General features: G+C 37.8%; 1 protein-coding gene across 11 annotated transcripts in view; it reads right to left on the bottom strand.

The window, feature by feature from the left end:
- Positions 1–14,116, bottom strand: part of CYLD (CYLD lysine 63 deubiquitinase) — a 73,726-nt gene extending 59,610 nt beyond the window's left edge. For 2 of the 11 annotated variants that reach the window (XM_065925312.1, XM_065925317.1), the window contains exons 1-5: positions 13,975–14,054; positions 13,366–13,446; positions 7,058–7,709; positions 5,617–5,919; positions 3,359–3,464 (exon numbers count right to left, since the gene is read on the bottom strand). In XM_065925312.1, the coding sequence (XP_065781384.1) occupies positions 3,359–3,464; positions 5,617–5,919; positions 7,058–7,561 (913 nt within the window). In that variant the 5' untranslated portion in view covers positions 7,562–7,709; positions 13,366–13,446; positions 13,975–14,054. The other 9 variants (XM_065925313.1, XM_065925318.1, XM_065925316.1 and 6 more) reach the window with 9 other exon arrangements.
- Between the last annotated feature and the right edge of the window lie 1,586 nt (positions 14,117–15,702).

Below are 15,702 nucleotides of genomic sequence, written 5' to 3'. Positions count from 1 at the left end.
CTGTCGTAAGGGTGGTGTCATCTGCAAATCTGAGGTTATTGACATTTCTCCTGGCAATCTTGATTCCAGCTTGGGCTTCCTCCAGCCCAGCATTTCTCATGATGTACTCTGCATATAAGTTAAATAAGCAGGGTGATAATATACAGCCTTGACATACTCCTTTTCCTATTTGGAACCAGTTTGTTGTTCCATGTCCAGTTCTAACTGTTGTTTCCTGACCTGTATAAAGACTTCTAAAGAGGCAGATCAGGTGGTCTGGTATTCCCATCTCTCTCAGAATTTTCCACAGCTTGCTGTGATCCACACAGTCAAAGGCTTTGGCACAGTCAATAAAGCAGAAATAGAGGTTTTTCTGGAACTCTCTTGCTTTTTCAATGATCCAGCAGATGCTGGCAATTTGATATCTGGTTCCTCTACCTTTTCTAAAACCAGCTCGAACATCTGGAAGTTCATGGTTCACATGCTGCTGAAGCCTGGCTTGGAGAATTTTGAGCATTACTTTGCTAGCATGTGAGGTGAGTGCAATTGTGCAGTAGTTTGAGCATTCTCTGGGATTGCCTTTCTTTGAGATTAGAATGAAAACTGACCTTTTCCAGTCCTGTGGCCACTGCTGAGTTTTTCAAATTTGCTGGGATACTGAGTGCAGCATTCTCACAGCATCATCTTTCAGGATTTGAAATAGCTCAACTGGAATTCCATCACATCCACTAGCTTTATTCGTAGTGATGCTTCCTAAGGCCCACTTGACTTCACATTCCAATATGTTTGGCTCTAGGTGAGTGATCACACCATCGTGATTATCTGAGTCGTGAAGATCTTTTTTGTACAGTTCTTCTGTGTATTCTTGCCACCTCTTCTTAATATCTTCTGCTTCTGTTAGGTCCATACCATTTCTGTCCTTTATTGAGCCCATCTTTGCATGAAATGTTCCTTTGGTATCTTTAATTTTCCTAAAGAGCTCTCTAGTCTTTCCCATTCTATTGTTTTCCTCTATTTCTTGCATTGATTGCTGAGGAAGGCTTTCTTATCTCTCCTTGCTTTTCTTTGGTCCAAGGTCAGAAGCAAAGGCTGTGAGGAGATACCCCACATCCAAGGTAAGGAGCAGTAGCTGCCCTTTGCTGGAGCAGCCGTGAAGAGAAAGCCCATGTCCAATGGACTACCCTACATAAAGTAAAAACAAAATCCCACCCTTCACACCCCAACACACCCTTTCCCCTTACCTTGCTCACCATTCTCCACTCAATCAGCATCCAATTGACCACTATGGTTATTTAATCGATAAGTCGTGTCCGAAACTTTGTGACCCCATGGACTGTAGCCTGCCAGGCTCCTCTGTCCATGGGATTTCCCAGGCAAGAATACTGGAGTGGGTTGCCATTTCCTTCTCCAGGGGATCTTCCTGACCCAGTGATGGAACCCACGTCTCCAGCATCTCCTGCATTTGCAGGTGGATTCTTTACCACTGAGCCACCTGGGAAGCCCCTAAATGACCATATATCTCATTCATTATCTGTCTTCCCTCTCTAGAATAAAAGCTCCATTTCAAAAGAACTTTTATTTGTTTTGCTTCCTACTATATCCTCAACACCAAAAAAAAAAAAAAAAACCATACGTAAGGGTTTAATAATATTTGATGAAGGAACAAGCCTTTGGAAAACTGCTTTTTAGACAATAAACATTTATTGTAACATCAAAAGGTATTTCAACTTATAATATCGCAAAGTATGTTTTTCCATAAGCAGGCATGAAAAGGTAAATTAAATATTACTAGATAAAATATCAAGCACATGTATGCTTCCCCTTGAATATAAAGCATTCATTTCCAAAGGGAAGCAAAGAAATAGCTAAGAACCCAACGTGTAAGAAATTAAAACCTGATTTTAAAGAAATCAAGGAAAATAAAGTATGTCAGACTTTTACAAAGCAAAATTGAAACAAACTATCATTTGAATCTCATTTCCCCAACTAAATTAATGTATTCTTGCTGCAAGGCTAAAAGCTAACATAGAAAGCATTTCCTAACTCAGCAAAACAAGCATTTATTACTTGCCAAGTCAACAGGGAATTTGGAACGGCAAAGAATACAGGCTAGAAGGAAACTCAAGAATCATCTAGTATTAATTAACCCTTTCATCTTTACAAAAAAAGAAACCGAGGACCTGAAATGACTTGTGGGGTACTAAAAAGTGCCCTATGTCAAAATCAGCAATAACACTGGTAGCCAAAAAAACCAAACCATTTTATTCAGTTGTGATTCTTGATATAGTAATAGTCAGCTTTTAAAGACTCAGAGACAAAATACATCTCCATAGAAACAATATTCCCAAGTATACATGTGAGGCTGACAGGTATGCTCTTCTATACAGGTTTTCATAACCCAAGTCAACACACAGGACTTGGGATGAGGAGGTACTGAAAAGGGCAGAGCTTTCTAATCAGACAAGCCTGGATTTGAATTCTGGCTCTACCAAAATCAAGTAGGATCTTAGTTGATCATAGCAAATCTTATCCCTGTCTAAGCCCCAAGTTTTTTTCATCAGCAAAATGGGGATAATTAAGACCTACCTTATAACTTTGTCAAGAATGTAGAAGTCATCTAATTAAAAAATTCATAATTTGTGGCTATTAAATGCAGGCTTTCTGACAATTCATAGTTGCATAATATTCAATGAGAATCGCCAACTTGGATTGTCTCTGTATGTTTCATGATAAACATACTGCCAGGAGACTAGCTTCTAACTGGAATTCTACTAAGAGGAGGGAGAAGGTGATGCTGATGCTACTAACTATAAGAATTTATCAATTAGTTGACAGCAGCCATTAGGTGCTACTTGTTTGAGGTAAAATAAAGGTTGCTTAAGATTATTTCTAAGATGTAAAAGTTGAGTGATCTGTTTCTGATTACAGAGTCACGAAGTCATATCAATTATACCACCTTGAAACGGGAAGAGATCTAATGAGCTATCCATCAAGAATTCTCTCCACAATATATTAGATTACATTAAAATGACCAACTTCTACTAAAAGGCTTCTAGTTGAAACCAGGCTCTCACTCAAACAGGTAGCAGTTTTTTATATTTTCTGACTCTTGCAATTATCAGAAAGGGTTAAAATAAACAAGTAATGAAAAAGTGAATGATAACAAATAAAAGGTACCCCACACTCACATACTTTTAGAAACAAAAATCTTTAAGTATTTTTATTTGGGGGTAAGGAAAGATATCCTATGTAATAACAATTCCATAATATAAAAGTCAAGTTCCAAAAATGCATCTTGAAGCTTGTATTTCTATCCTCAGAACTAAATATGTCTTAGAAGCTCTGCCTTAACAATATGTATAACACAAAGAAAACATACCTGGGATGATGTCATTGATATGCAAGAGAAGTGTACTTTCAACACTTGCAAAACTACAAAGCTGCACTCCATCAAATCTTCCATCCCAGTTGCCAATAGGATTATCCTAGAAATTAACAGAATAAACTTTAAAATTCTCCTCAATAAAACATAAATATGAAAGCATATTTTTCACAAGAGGATCCTCTAAAAAATGAGATCCAAGAATAATCAAGCCATAGAAACCCACCCGGTGAGCAAGGGATCAAAAGTGTTCATCATACTTGACTGGACAATAAATAGTCGATATAACATATATCTGCACTGGTAGATGCAGTAATCATATACTGTTTCAAACAGAAAGCTGCCTCTAATTAAGCCTAGCTTGCTCTAATCATTCCTTCACATTCCCTGAGCACTTACGTAAATGATCAATTTGAATTCCTATATAGATAGGAATTCTTTTCTATAGACAGAAAGTCTAATTTTTCAGTTTTTCTTTTGTCATTTTATAGGTATGCAAGAATTCTCTCCAAACTGGAGATCTTTCTATTAATTACTTTATATTCCAGTGTAGCACCAACTTGTCCAGTGCTGTTCATGGAGTTAGATTAAGAAGACAATACAGTCAGACAATTGCCCTGAGCACCAACGTGGACAGCATTCTAAATGGCATTAGAAATAGGAGATGAACACTATTGCATTAGCCAGAATTTTCCTTTCAAGGACTGCACTAGAGGGGTCTGGAACGAATGCTTGCACAAGCCAACTGGAAGACAGACAGAGACAGGGGGAGAAGTTGGTGGTGCAATGGCTTGGCAGACACCCCAAGTAAACAAGATGCTTCCTAGACTGTGATATAAGGAGAGGAAGGCCTAAATGGCTTTTGCCAAGTTTGAGGCCTAAATGACCTAAAGCAAAAGGAAACGAACTCCAGTGAACAAGGTCTGAATATTTAAAGAATAATGGTTTAAAATGTGTTTTATTTCTAGCTATCCCTAGGGACCTACGTATTTAACTCTGGCTCTAACTTTTCACATGGTAAATGTTCAGTAAGTGTTTGTCTAAATGACAGAGTGAGGTTTGCCTAACTAATGGGTATCAAATAGAATTTCCTAGGATTTCCAAGCAAAGTGTAAGAGAAACTTACACTAGAGCATTCATATCCTACCCAAAGTATAACTGAATAGATAAAAATAATCACTAAAAGCACCATGAGTACAAGAGTCTATTACAACCTCTCCCAATTCTTGCTGGTGTTTAATAATGCCGTATGAATTTTCTTCATTATACCTAACAAATTCTTGTCCATATTTTCAATCTATGATAAAAAATGTTCTCAAGCCTTTTTCTTCTCCTCTTAATCCCACAGGTACTGTCCAATCTGCCATATTGAGATGTATTCATTATTAACACTTATGACTGTAAGGTAACACTAACAATGAGTGACACAAACGAAAAGACAAATACTGTATGATTCCACTTATATGAGGCACAGGGAATAAGCAAATACACAAAGACAGAAATAATTCTGGTTGTCAGAAGAACACAGGCTGAAAGGAGTGAGTAATAGGGTGTTATTGTTTAATAGGTACAGAGTTTCATTTGGGGTTGAAGAAAATGTTCTGGAGATGAATAGCGGTGATGGGTGCACAATAATGTGAATGTACTTAATGTCACTTTAAAATGGATAAATTGGTAAATTTTATGTTACATAAGTTTTACCACAATAAAAAAAAAAAAGCCTTTTTGAGTGAAATACACCCTATGAAGGTGAGTGAAATACACCCTATGAAGGCACTGAATTGTTTTTTCCTCTAAAGCAATGTGCTGTTCCTCTACTCAGGCATTTTCCATAAGTGATTTTTACACATAAATCATTAAAATCAGATCAGTCAATAAAATTCAGCAAAATATTACAAAAAGAGAAACATAGATTACCAAAAAAAAAAAAAAAGAAAAGCCTTTTCAAAATAAAGAAAACTAAGGCATAATGCAATATATTCTGGTGGGGTTTTTTTCTGTTTATTACACAGCAAATTTAAAGACTGAAAACATTATTTCCATTTATTCAGACTGGAAAAATGAGTAACTATAATTCTACAACTAGACTCCTGTCCCATATCAACATTCCTTTACTAAAGATGAGTTAGAACATGCTCTTTAAATTACTACAAATTAGTCCATTTTAAGTATTCAAAGTGTTTACTCTGTACCTAAATTGGTTACAAAACTAACAGATACATACAACAAAGACAATAAAATTCAAAATTTCTTACCATGTCCACACCAACAAAATATCCTAAGCTTTCTTTGCCTGGCAAAACATCACAGAATATAACCGTTCCAGATTCTATAGTTTCTCCAAGCTTCAAAGAAACTCTGGAGTTTATTTCCAAGGGGGGAAGTTCGACTTGCATTGTATCCACTGGACCTGCATAATCACTTTCCAATCCAGTGTCATCATCTTCTATGAGTTCTAGCTTGTCCAACGCAACAAATACTCCACAATCTTCATCACACTGAAAAAGCTGCTTCCCTTGATATACCCCATCAGTGAAACCTTGGCCACGACCTTCTTCCTAGTTTTTTAAAGAGAGATAAAAAAAAAATCAGTGACTGATAGAGAAAGATGATCCCTAAGAAAAAAGATGTACTCTGCAGACGTCAGAGAAATCACTGAACAAATTCTAAGTGACACATATAAGAAATTTAATTATTAGCAGTTGCCATTGAATATAGGGTGTTCAAAAAATAAGGAAAAAACTGTATCTGATGCTGAAATAAAATTACATGATAACTTTAAATCATAATTCTACTGTGAGAGAGCTTGGGCTGGATTTCACATTGTGGTTTTAACAAAAATTTTGTCATAAAAAGAAAAACTTACTTTAACAATAATGTTATCTCCATTTATTGAGCACGTACTATGTGCCAGTCACCATGTTAAATCCTGAATCAATATATCACAAGTTGTGCAAGTTGTGTATTAATATCACTATTTCACAGAAGAGGATGCAGATTCTGAAAGCAGTTTGGTTAAATAACCCGGTAACTCAGCTAGTAAATGGCATAGCTGGGATTCAACACTCCAATTGTTTTACTATTGCTGCTTAAAAAACTTAAAAAGCAAACGAAGCATTAAATTGTATTTGCAAGAATGTCAAAATGTAACTAACATTTAAATTCTTAGAATATTAATTTTGGAAACATTATCACAGAGTTCTTGGTTTTCTTTTCAGTGGAAACAACAACATGATTTTCACACATATTATCAGGGACAGCTATAAGCCAGTTCAAATTGCTGCAACTTATATATCCAAATTTTGTTACTTAAGAGTATACTTTAAGCTAAGAAACCTACAGATGATAATGTCACAGGATAATTAACAATTTTAAGTAATTTGTTTACAATTGCTGAGTTCATTTTTAACATTCAATGAAAAATCTCTAAGATATGAAAGTCTTCAATAAATACATGATCTATTTGTATATTTCTTCCTATACGCAGTTTTTCAAAGTTTTCAAAGCATCATCTTTGTATCATCTCAATCTACCATTAGAAAGTAAATCCCTAGGATTACAAACATTTAAAAATATAGAATTCTGGGAAAACTTATTTTGTGTTCAAAAAAGGAAAAAGAAAAATGCATGTGCACACAGACACAGACACACACACACATAAACATACAGCCCACTAAAATGACTTATCAAACTTACCAGTAATTCTACTCCAAAGAATATTCCCGACACTGTCCTCTCTGCTAATAAAGGTCCTCTGAAGCGCACAACTCCAGGAAATTTTTCTTCCCCAGATCTCAGCTGGACTTTCACAGGGCAGCCCACATCTATTTGGAGGCCTTTACTTAGTCTGTTTCTGTTTTTAAACAAGCTGAACCTCTCTTCACAATTGGTAATTGCCAAAAGTAACTCTGTGAATTTCTCATTTATTTCTACAACATCCTTTTCATCAACAAACAGAACTGCATGTGGTTGCTCTAGAATTTTTAATCCAATCTGATTTTTCTTGCCTTTGGCAGAAGGAATCCTCGAAAGCCCCACAGAACGGTCTTGGATATACTGTCCTATACTTCCCTTTGGTACTTTAAGAAGTTTTTGTGTTTGTTTGTCTGTAACACTGCATTCTTGAAGAAGCAAATAAAAAATCCGCTCTTCCCAGTAAGGTGAAGTAACTTTTTCTTGGCTCCATAAGCCTGAACTCATTGTGATATTAACTCCAAAATATTAACTCAAAAAAAAGGGAATTACTAAGTGTGTAGTAAAACCACAAAAGATAAATTCATTGGCAGTCCCAAAACATGTTTTTAGCAATTTGGTGTCCATGCTGTAAAAAGACAGCAAATCAAAATGCCTGGAGGACAAGCAAAGAGAAACTTTACACTTCACTCTACAGGAGCTAAAATTAAGGTCAAAGATTTTTAAAATTCTTCATTCAGCTAGTAAAAACACACACATACACATAGTGATATATTTTCAAAAATACCTTAAGAGGTTAAAAGACATACATTATTACTTGTATCTACTGTAATCTTGCATATTTAATAAAGGAGATTCAATTGTAAATTATCTCCAAAGACAATACAATAATGTTTGCTTCCAAGGCACTGAAATTTATGAACTCAGATTCTAGTAAAATATAATCTTATTAAATATTCTGACATTTTTAAACTTTAAAAAGTAAAATTAATAGACTCTGCCTAACTTAAATGAATAAGCTGCTGTATTTGGGCAAAACACACAAATCAAAAAGGCTATTATTTCTATACAAGTAGTTTAAGTAAAAAGTTACCCATCACAATTATTATGTTGAACATTTTTATCAATAAAAATACCATCAAATCACATTCTGAAACTTCAACCACAATTCATTTATCTGTGTGCCTTATTTTGATAATGGAACATTTTATCTTAACTCAGCTTCATTTTCTCAATCTTAAACATTTTGTCCTAATAGGCAAACGTTAATCATATTAATCATAGCTATCATTTAATCTCTCTCAATCATAAACATCAGATATTATAAACCTGCTTATATTAACAATGTCTTAAAAATCAATTTTGTAGCCATCAAAACTTGGACTACTACATAAGGAAGAAATATAACTGCAGTATAGTATCAAGCATAAAATGTTTCTATACCACAAGTTTAACTATGCAGACTAGGAAGAAAAGATTGTTTCTTTTTCACTTTCAAATTTTCATTTGAAATTTTTACAAGGATACTCATCTTTCACAATTAAAATAGCCTTCTCAACCTTACTTGAATCACAGGTTTAAAACTATACAATTTCATCAATTCAAGTAAAGACTTTAATTCATTATGTCAATTCATTATCTTACTGAAAACAATGGTTCTTAGGTATTCTCTGTCACATGCATGTGGCTATTTGGTTTCTAAATACAGTATTTATTCCATCCTCCTATGAGCAGGTGATATCCATTTCCATTATTCGGGATAACAGCAGCAGGTGACAGCAATATCATATTCATCTATTTTATTCTTGGAGTTAAAAAATAAATATTCCTAAAACTAAAGAACCAAATTTTAAGTTTAGCCATTTAACTTAATGATTAAATACATAACCTGGCAAATCTACACACAGAATAATATTTCTTTTATAACACATCAGTAGTTAAGGAGGTTTTACTATGATATAAAGTTTCCATTAATAAAAAGACCCTCTACAAGCTAGAATGAGGCATGAAGACTGCCCAAGACAGGGTAAAGGGCTTTGCTGTTCTTCAAATCAACATCACTGAAATATATGAAAGTTTAGTGAGGGCATGTAGCATAAAGTGGTTTTCTCTTTTTCTATAATGTGTTTGTCTTAATTCCACTTGAGGGCACTACTTCAACAGAAACAGGATCAATTTACATTTGCCACTTATATAAGACACCTGTGGAAACCCTTATCTTGTCACCATATAAACAAAACTCCTGCAGTGAGCTACCCAAACAGTGACCCAAACATTAACTTGGCTCTATTCCTTAAAAGTTCCCAAATGCAGTATTTGTTATTGCAGGCTAAAATTCTTTTTAAATGTCAGGATTTTTCAACAAGGAAACAGTCTCAATTTTATCTTGAGCGCTGAGTTATCAACATAAACGTAAATCATTGTATGTGGCTGTCACTATGAAAAGATGTTTGTCTCTTTGCTAAGAGGTTTTATATTATGCTTTTTCTGAGTTCTTGTATCTGCCTTCTCTAGATTTACACTCTACCGTTTTCCCTTGCCATCAGCCATTTTCTGTGGTTTCCTGCAACATGCACTTGACTTCTTTTACAGCTTTCCAGCTTACTATTTCTAATCAGTCCTGAGAAGCCAGGTAATGAAATATGGTTGTGTGTTTAAAAAGATAAAACAATAACAAAAAGAGGAATACATAAATTCTGAACAGGTCTTTAGGAGTAAAGCATATAGGCTTTATTTCACAGGCATTATTTCTGTTGCTCCAGGTAAGGATGAGATGGTCAAAAAGCAACTCCTAAAAAAAGTGAAGTTGCACTGTCCTTTTTCAAATGTATTTAAATATTTTTAGTCAAAATTATTTTTAAAGTATGGCAATTCTGTTTTGAAAAGAATTTTTTTTAGTTCCAACAAATTATGCCTTCAAATATTAAAATTAAAAAATTATTTGAATCTTAATGATTAGTATATGCCAACAATTCCTGCTGGATTGATTCTCCAGCTTAACAATCCATGTCACAATTTAAAATAAAACCTACCAGTGCTAATGGAATATTCCAAGACAAAACTAAATTATTATATGGAAGGCATTAGGACACCCTATTTCAAATCAATTTGATTACAAAAGGTTTTTTGCAAATCATTTCAGAGACAGTACACAGTTAAACCAACTACTTTGGTTTATAAGAAGGTTGTGGGCAATTTAACAACAGTTATTATGAACCATATTTTAAAGTGAACTACACAAGGAGCAGTAAATTTTTTCTGACTTGCATTAGCACAAGTAAGAGTGAACAAACTCATTAATAGTAGTTGTCATGTTAGACAACCACACCAGCCAAAGTGAAAGTTATAAAATATTTTAAAAGCATTATCCAAAAATAAAAAGGATGTGGTTTTTCCTCTTTTAAAGAATACATGAAGAAAGAATAGGTTTGGAACTATCATATTAAAAACTGATTCTCCTGATTGTAACTGACAAAGTTAAACAGGAAATTTTATGGTTCTACTAGAGGTATATAAGACAAATTTAATGATCATTAATATCTCAGTAAACTGGCATTAGTGGAGAAGGAAATGGCAACCCACTCCAGTACTCTTTCCTGGGAAATCCTATGGACAGAGAAGTCTGGCAGACTGCAGTCTATGGGATATCACAGAGTCAGACACAATTGAGCACAAGCATGATACTGGCCTCAGAGCAGAATACACTCACAGAGACTGTTCTCCCACTGTAGAAATGAATATGAGGCCAACATTTTTCTTTCACTGGGACAAGCACAACACTTAAGTCTTAAGAACCCCAAGCAGTAAAAACTGACTCAAGACCATACAAGATTTAAATCACATTGTCAGTGAGTTCTTTATCAATCAAGGTTTGTTAGCTTAGTATTTTTATGCACTCAGCACAGCATTCGAAACTGAAAAATACAGAAGATTTAAGATATGACGGCTGCCCTCATTTTTGTTCTCTTATTACTTTTCAGGCCTAACTGTTTAAAAATTAACTAACAATATACTGTACTTCACTTTGAAACAATTCATCTTAATACCATTGTACTTATTTCAGGCTGGAAAACTGAGTAATACTATAAATGCTGAATGAACATTCTCAAAGAGTTGTAATACAGTAATATTTTTAACCCTGAAGCTATACTGAATAGGACTTTCTTTTTACATTTCAGATGAGGTTCAGGTCACACAGAGATGAAAATATATATGGTTACCTAAGCTTGTTGATGGGCCTGGACCCTGAGTAGAGAATTTAACTGTATTACAATAAAGTCATTAAACCAAGATGATGGTGGAAAGGCACAAATATCAGTTTCCTATCAAATGCAATGAAAAGAAGATGATCAAGAAATAAGTTTTATATGAAAATATTAAAGGTCCAAATTTTTAGTTCTAAAAGATAATATACAGCACAGATGAACAACATCAACTACATAAAACTGACAACAGCTAATTTATCTAGAAGAAACAATGTCATTTTGAGTCTCAAGTTATCAGGTTACTGTTCAAAGAATTCCACTAAAGAAAACAAAAACACAATTCAGTAACGTTCTGCATCTCCTGAGATACCTGGACTTGTTTTAAAAATCACAAGGGGCTATATAAATCAGAATAAAAATTACAATACCAAAAGCTGCCCATAATCACAAATGACAAAGTATGGAGGTTAGTGTGAATACCCACCAAAAAAGAAGATATACAGAACTTTTTCCAAATTCTTCTAGATAACTAGAATAATTATCATTTTAAAAGAGAATATTTCTCACTGAAAGAACAAGTTTGTACATTCCTAAACAGCAGATTCCAGAAAAGCGACCAGGCCAGAAAAGAGTCCATTTTCCTCACAGTTTTACTTGTGACCCAAGAACACACGTATTCAGTCCCTAAAACAAGTGGGATTTATGAGGTTTAAAACAAAGTCCGGCTTCCACATCTACATATTCATATCAAAAGAACTAGGAACACTCTGGTCTCACCAGAGTTAAACCTGGCCACTACACTTCCAAACTGTGAATTCCCTAAGTCCTTCATCTTTCTATTTCCACTCCCCAAACAAGGGCCTGACAGTATGTTAGACATTCAGTACAGGAGAAAGGAATGAATGATTTGGTTAGCTCTAGTGATAATAATGAAAGCCAAATTGCCATTTCCTCATCCTAATCATTTAAATGATTAAAAGCTTCTTTTAAAAGAAGACTCAGAAGTTGAGTATTTAATGGTTTTTACCTAATCTCCTAGATAAATAATAATTCTAATTCTCTGACTCAATGAAGTCTTTATGCCACTTCATTGTTATGCACTTAAGTGGAAATAAATAAGGTAAATTTCACAAATAGGAGAACTTGTTTTGAGATCCATTTGAAACTGGGTTCCTAGATCCTCACACCATGTCTGATGTCTACATGTGGTTGTACAATTCTGTAAAACCAAAGAAAATACCCTGACAAATTTAAGATCACCTAGTGAGAACAAGGAACAAAATACTGAAAGTTTGATGAATAAGATAATTACTCCTGTCTTATGTAAAAACTTCCTAAACAAAATCACAGTTCAAGCGTCCAGATCACAAGAAATCATTCCTGTAGCATGTCTGTTGTTTTATATAACAAGTGCCCTGCTCTTACTAGCTCTTCAGAAAAGTTACCTCCAAAGAAAGGCTTCTTCCAAAGAGTACTGTAAAATTTTGTAGCAGAACATTAGAGAATGTTCTGGGTATTATAAACACTCACAGTATATGAATTTCCACAAGAATTTCCAGCAAATCATTTTCACCTAATATTGTGCTAGTTCAAATCCACCCACTACCCAGGAGGGAACTGGCAAGCTAAATTCTTAAACCATTCAGTCTCCTCGGGGCGTGAGGGGGTGTGCAGAAAACCAACGCTTGAATGAACACCCTCTCTCAAGGCCTGGATTTTTCTCCAAGAGCCAATGACTGCACAAGGAACAATCTTATTAAGATCCCTATTAGCTCTAAATCAAAAGCAAGGCAGGGAATGCTCCTTAGTTAAGCTAACCATATAACTTTCCAGGGAGCATGGGGAGAGGATGGGGGCAGGCGGGATGGGGGCTGAGAGACTGAAAGGCTTGGTGGCTGGAAGACGACAATCATCCTAAAACATGCAAATACCACGGGGCGGAATAGAAAAGATGCCAAGTACATGAATAACTGGGCAGCTGACCCGGCTGAGAACCAAACCCAGGAACACCATCTTCCATCAGGACTTCACGATTTCCCCAGAGATCTTTAATATGACAATAAGGGGGTGGGGGCGGTGGGGGAGGAGGAGAAAAAGAATGAATACCTTGCTTCAACAGAGCGCACCTTTCAACTAAAGAACTCCAGGTTGTTGTGTAAAAGCATCCTCACCCTGGAAAGGGGGAAACTGAAAGAAAAAGCATAACACGCCATTAACGAGGGCAGAACCCCGACTGCTCTTCCTGGACTGGAGCCACAAACACTCCAAAACCGATCGACCGATACACCCCCAAGACACCGATGGTAAAATTACAACCCTGCGCTGTCGATGCCAACCCGGGCCGTCGGATGCCTCAGTTTCCCGATCTGTAAATGGGGGGCTCAAAAGGGTAGACAGATTCCTGCGCTGCTCCCACACCACGTCCTCTCTTCTCGAGAGGTCCCGGCGGCGGTGACCACGCTCCCACGACTCAGGAGCCCTTTCAGGAAGGCCTGGGGAGGTGGGGAAGCCCCGGGGGTGGGGAAGCCCAGGCTGACGTCAGCTGGCTCAGCACCCCGCGGGCCTGGCCGGCTAAGGACCGGGACAGGTAACGGGTCGGCGACCAGGGCCCGACGGCCGCGGCGGCAGCTCGAGGCGCCCAGAGGCCGGCGAGGGACGCCCGAGGGGCCGGGTCACCAGTCGCTCGCCCGCTCGACCACTCGCTCACTCACTCACCTCGCGGGGCGGGGCGTCGCCCCTTCCCCAGTCTCTCTAGCCCTCTTCCCCGGCTGGCCCTGCCGTCCCACACCCACCGCCCTAGTATTTACCTCAGACGCGAGAGCCCCCGCGCAGCCAAACCTGCTACCTGGGCCCGCCCCCACTTGCCCCGCCTCTGAACCGCCCAGGGACGGAGGGAGGGAGCGGGGGCGGGGGGCAACAGCCGCTCCAACCAATCGCGGCCCGAACTGCATTCCTGCGCACGCCCTGATTGGGCCGCCCTATGATAGACCTTCCTCCAATGGCTGCCGGCCCGGAGCGGACTGAAGGGACTTTCCGCTCCGTCAAGCTCGGTCGAGCCAAAGGGAAAGTGGAGGGGCGGGGAAGAGAAGAGGGGAGATGGGGGCGGAAACCTCTGACTGATTGGACGAAAGACTGCTGAGGCCGCAGCACCATTGGCTGATACTGGAGCCGGGGCGGGGCGCTGGGCATCTCCCGGCTCCACCTCCCAGGTCTGGGTCTTGGCTTTGGCTTAGCTGTCAAAACTCCTATAGGTTGAGAGTTTGTAGCTCTGGAGTGGGAAGCAGCTCAGAAGCGAACTAGGAATAGGATTTCAGGATTCCATGAAAAAGCAAAGCTTTAGAATGAGACCTAAGTTTGAATCCTTTGCACTTTCGGTTAGTAGCCGCTTGAATCGGGGAACTCACAACCACTCTGAGCCTCAGTTTCCCCATCTGTAAAATGGAGATAATCAGATTGCCTGTCTTACAGGGTGGTTGTGAAAAATCGTATGTAAAATTCCTGACACAACAGGAACTCAGTAATGTTAAACCTTTTCCTCTTAGATTCTGCCTGCGGCCTCTGCTGTTTCTGAACCTATGTTGCCACCTATCCTAGTATGGAGGGAGGTCTCCCTGAGGTGATGGAGAAAGAATTTCCACTCGCGGCCTCCTGTGTCTCTGCACCCCTGGCCACCAGCCAGGACTTGGCGTGTAGTTAAAGATCCTTCAATTAGAAGGGAGGTTTCTGAATCCCAAACGTGCTCAAAATATTTAAGGAAGTGCTTTTTATAATCAGTCCCAGAGCTTTGCAGCATGCCTTGCTGCACTGGATACTCCTGTTAATTAATTTCTTCTCCTTTGACATTTTACATACCAATTATAGGAGAAGGTGATTAATACTGAGGAAGGAAGACATGTGGGGTGTGTGTTTGTGTGTGTGTGTGTGTTTAATCATGAGAGGGAAAATTTCCTCAGTAGAAAGTGACATTTCTGAAGATCTGGGGAATTTAAACCAGTTAGTCCCTACAAGAAGTCACATGAGTTATTACTAACAGTACTGGCAAACAGGCCACCCATCTCACTTGCCATAAGCACCCAGAACGAAATGAACATCTTTTGAAAACCTCAATCCACTCTTGTCCCTCCTTGTTCCATCCTTATATATCCACATGATCACACTGCAGGAGAAAGCAATAAAATGGGAATCAAGAAGTTTAACTCTTCAGTGTGGCTTCAGGCAACACTGTTCCCTTCTAGATCAAGATTCTTAAAAAAAAAAAAAAAGTCAATAGGACTCAGAAATCACAGTCTGGCTGTCTGGAAGAAAAGTACAGCCTAAGGGCTGTTTTTGCTTTATCCATACAGTGAGGAGGAGGCAGTGGAGTGGGGGAGAAAGACTGAATCCTTTTCAACAGGGCAAAAGTTTGCCACACTCCTTACCACTCCCTATTTGATTCTGCTGGCA

The sequence above is a fragment of the Muntiacus reevesi genome, chromosome 2 (assembly GCF_963930625.1).
Source record: "Muntiacus reevesi chromosome 2, mMunRee1.1, whole genome shotgun sequence".
NCBI classification, from domain to species: domain Eukaryota; kingdom Metazoa; phylum Chordata; class Mammalia; order Artiodactyla; family Cervidae; genus Muntiacus; species Muntiacus reevesi.
This window is presented reverse-complemented; position numbering and strand designations above follow the sequence as displayed.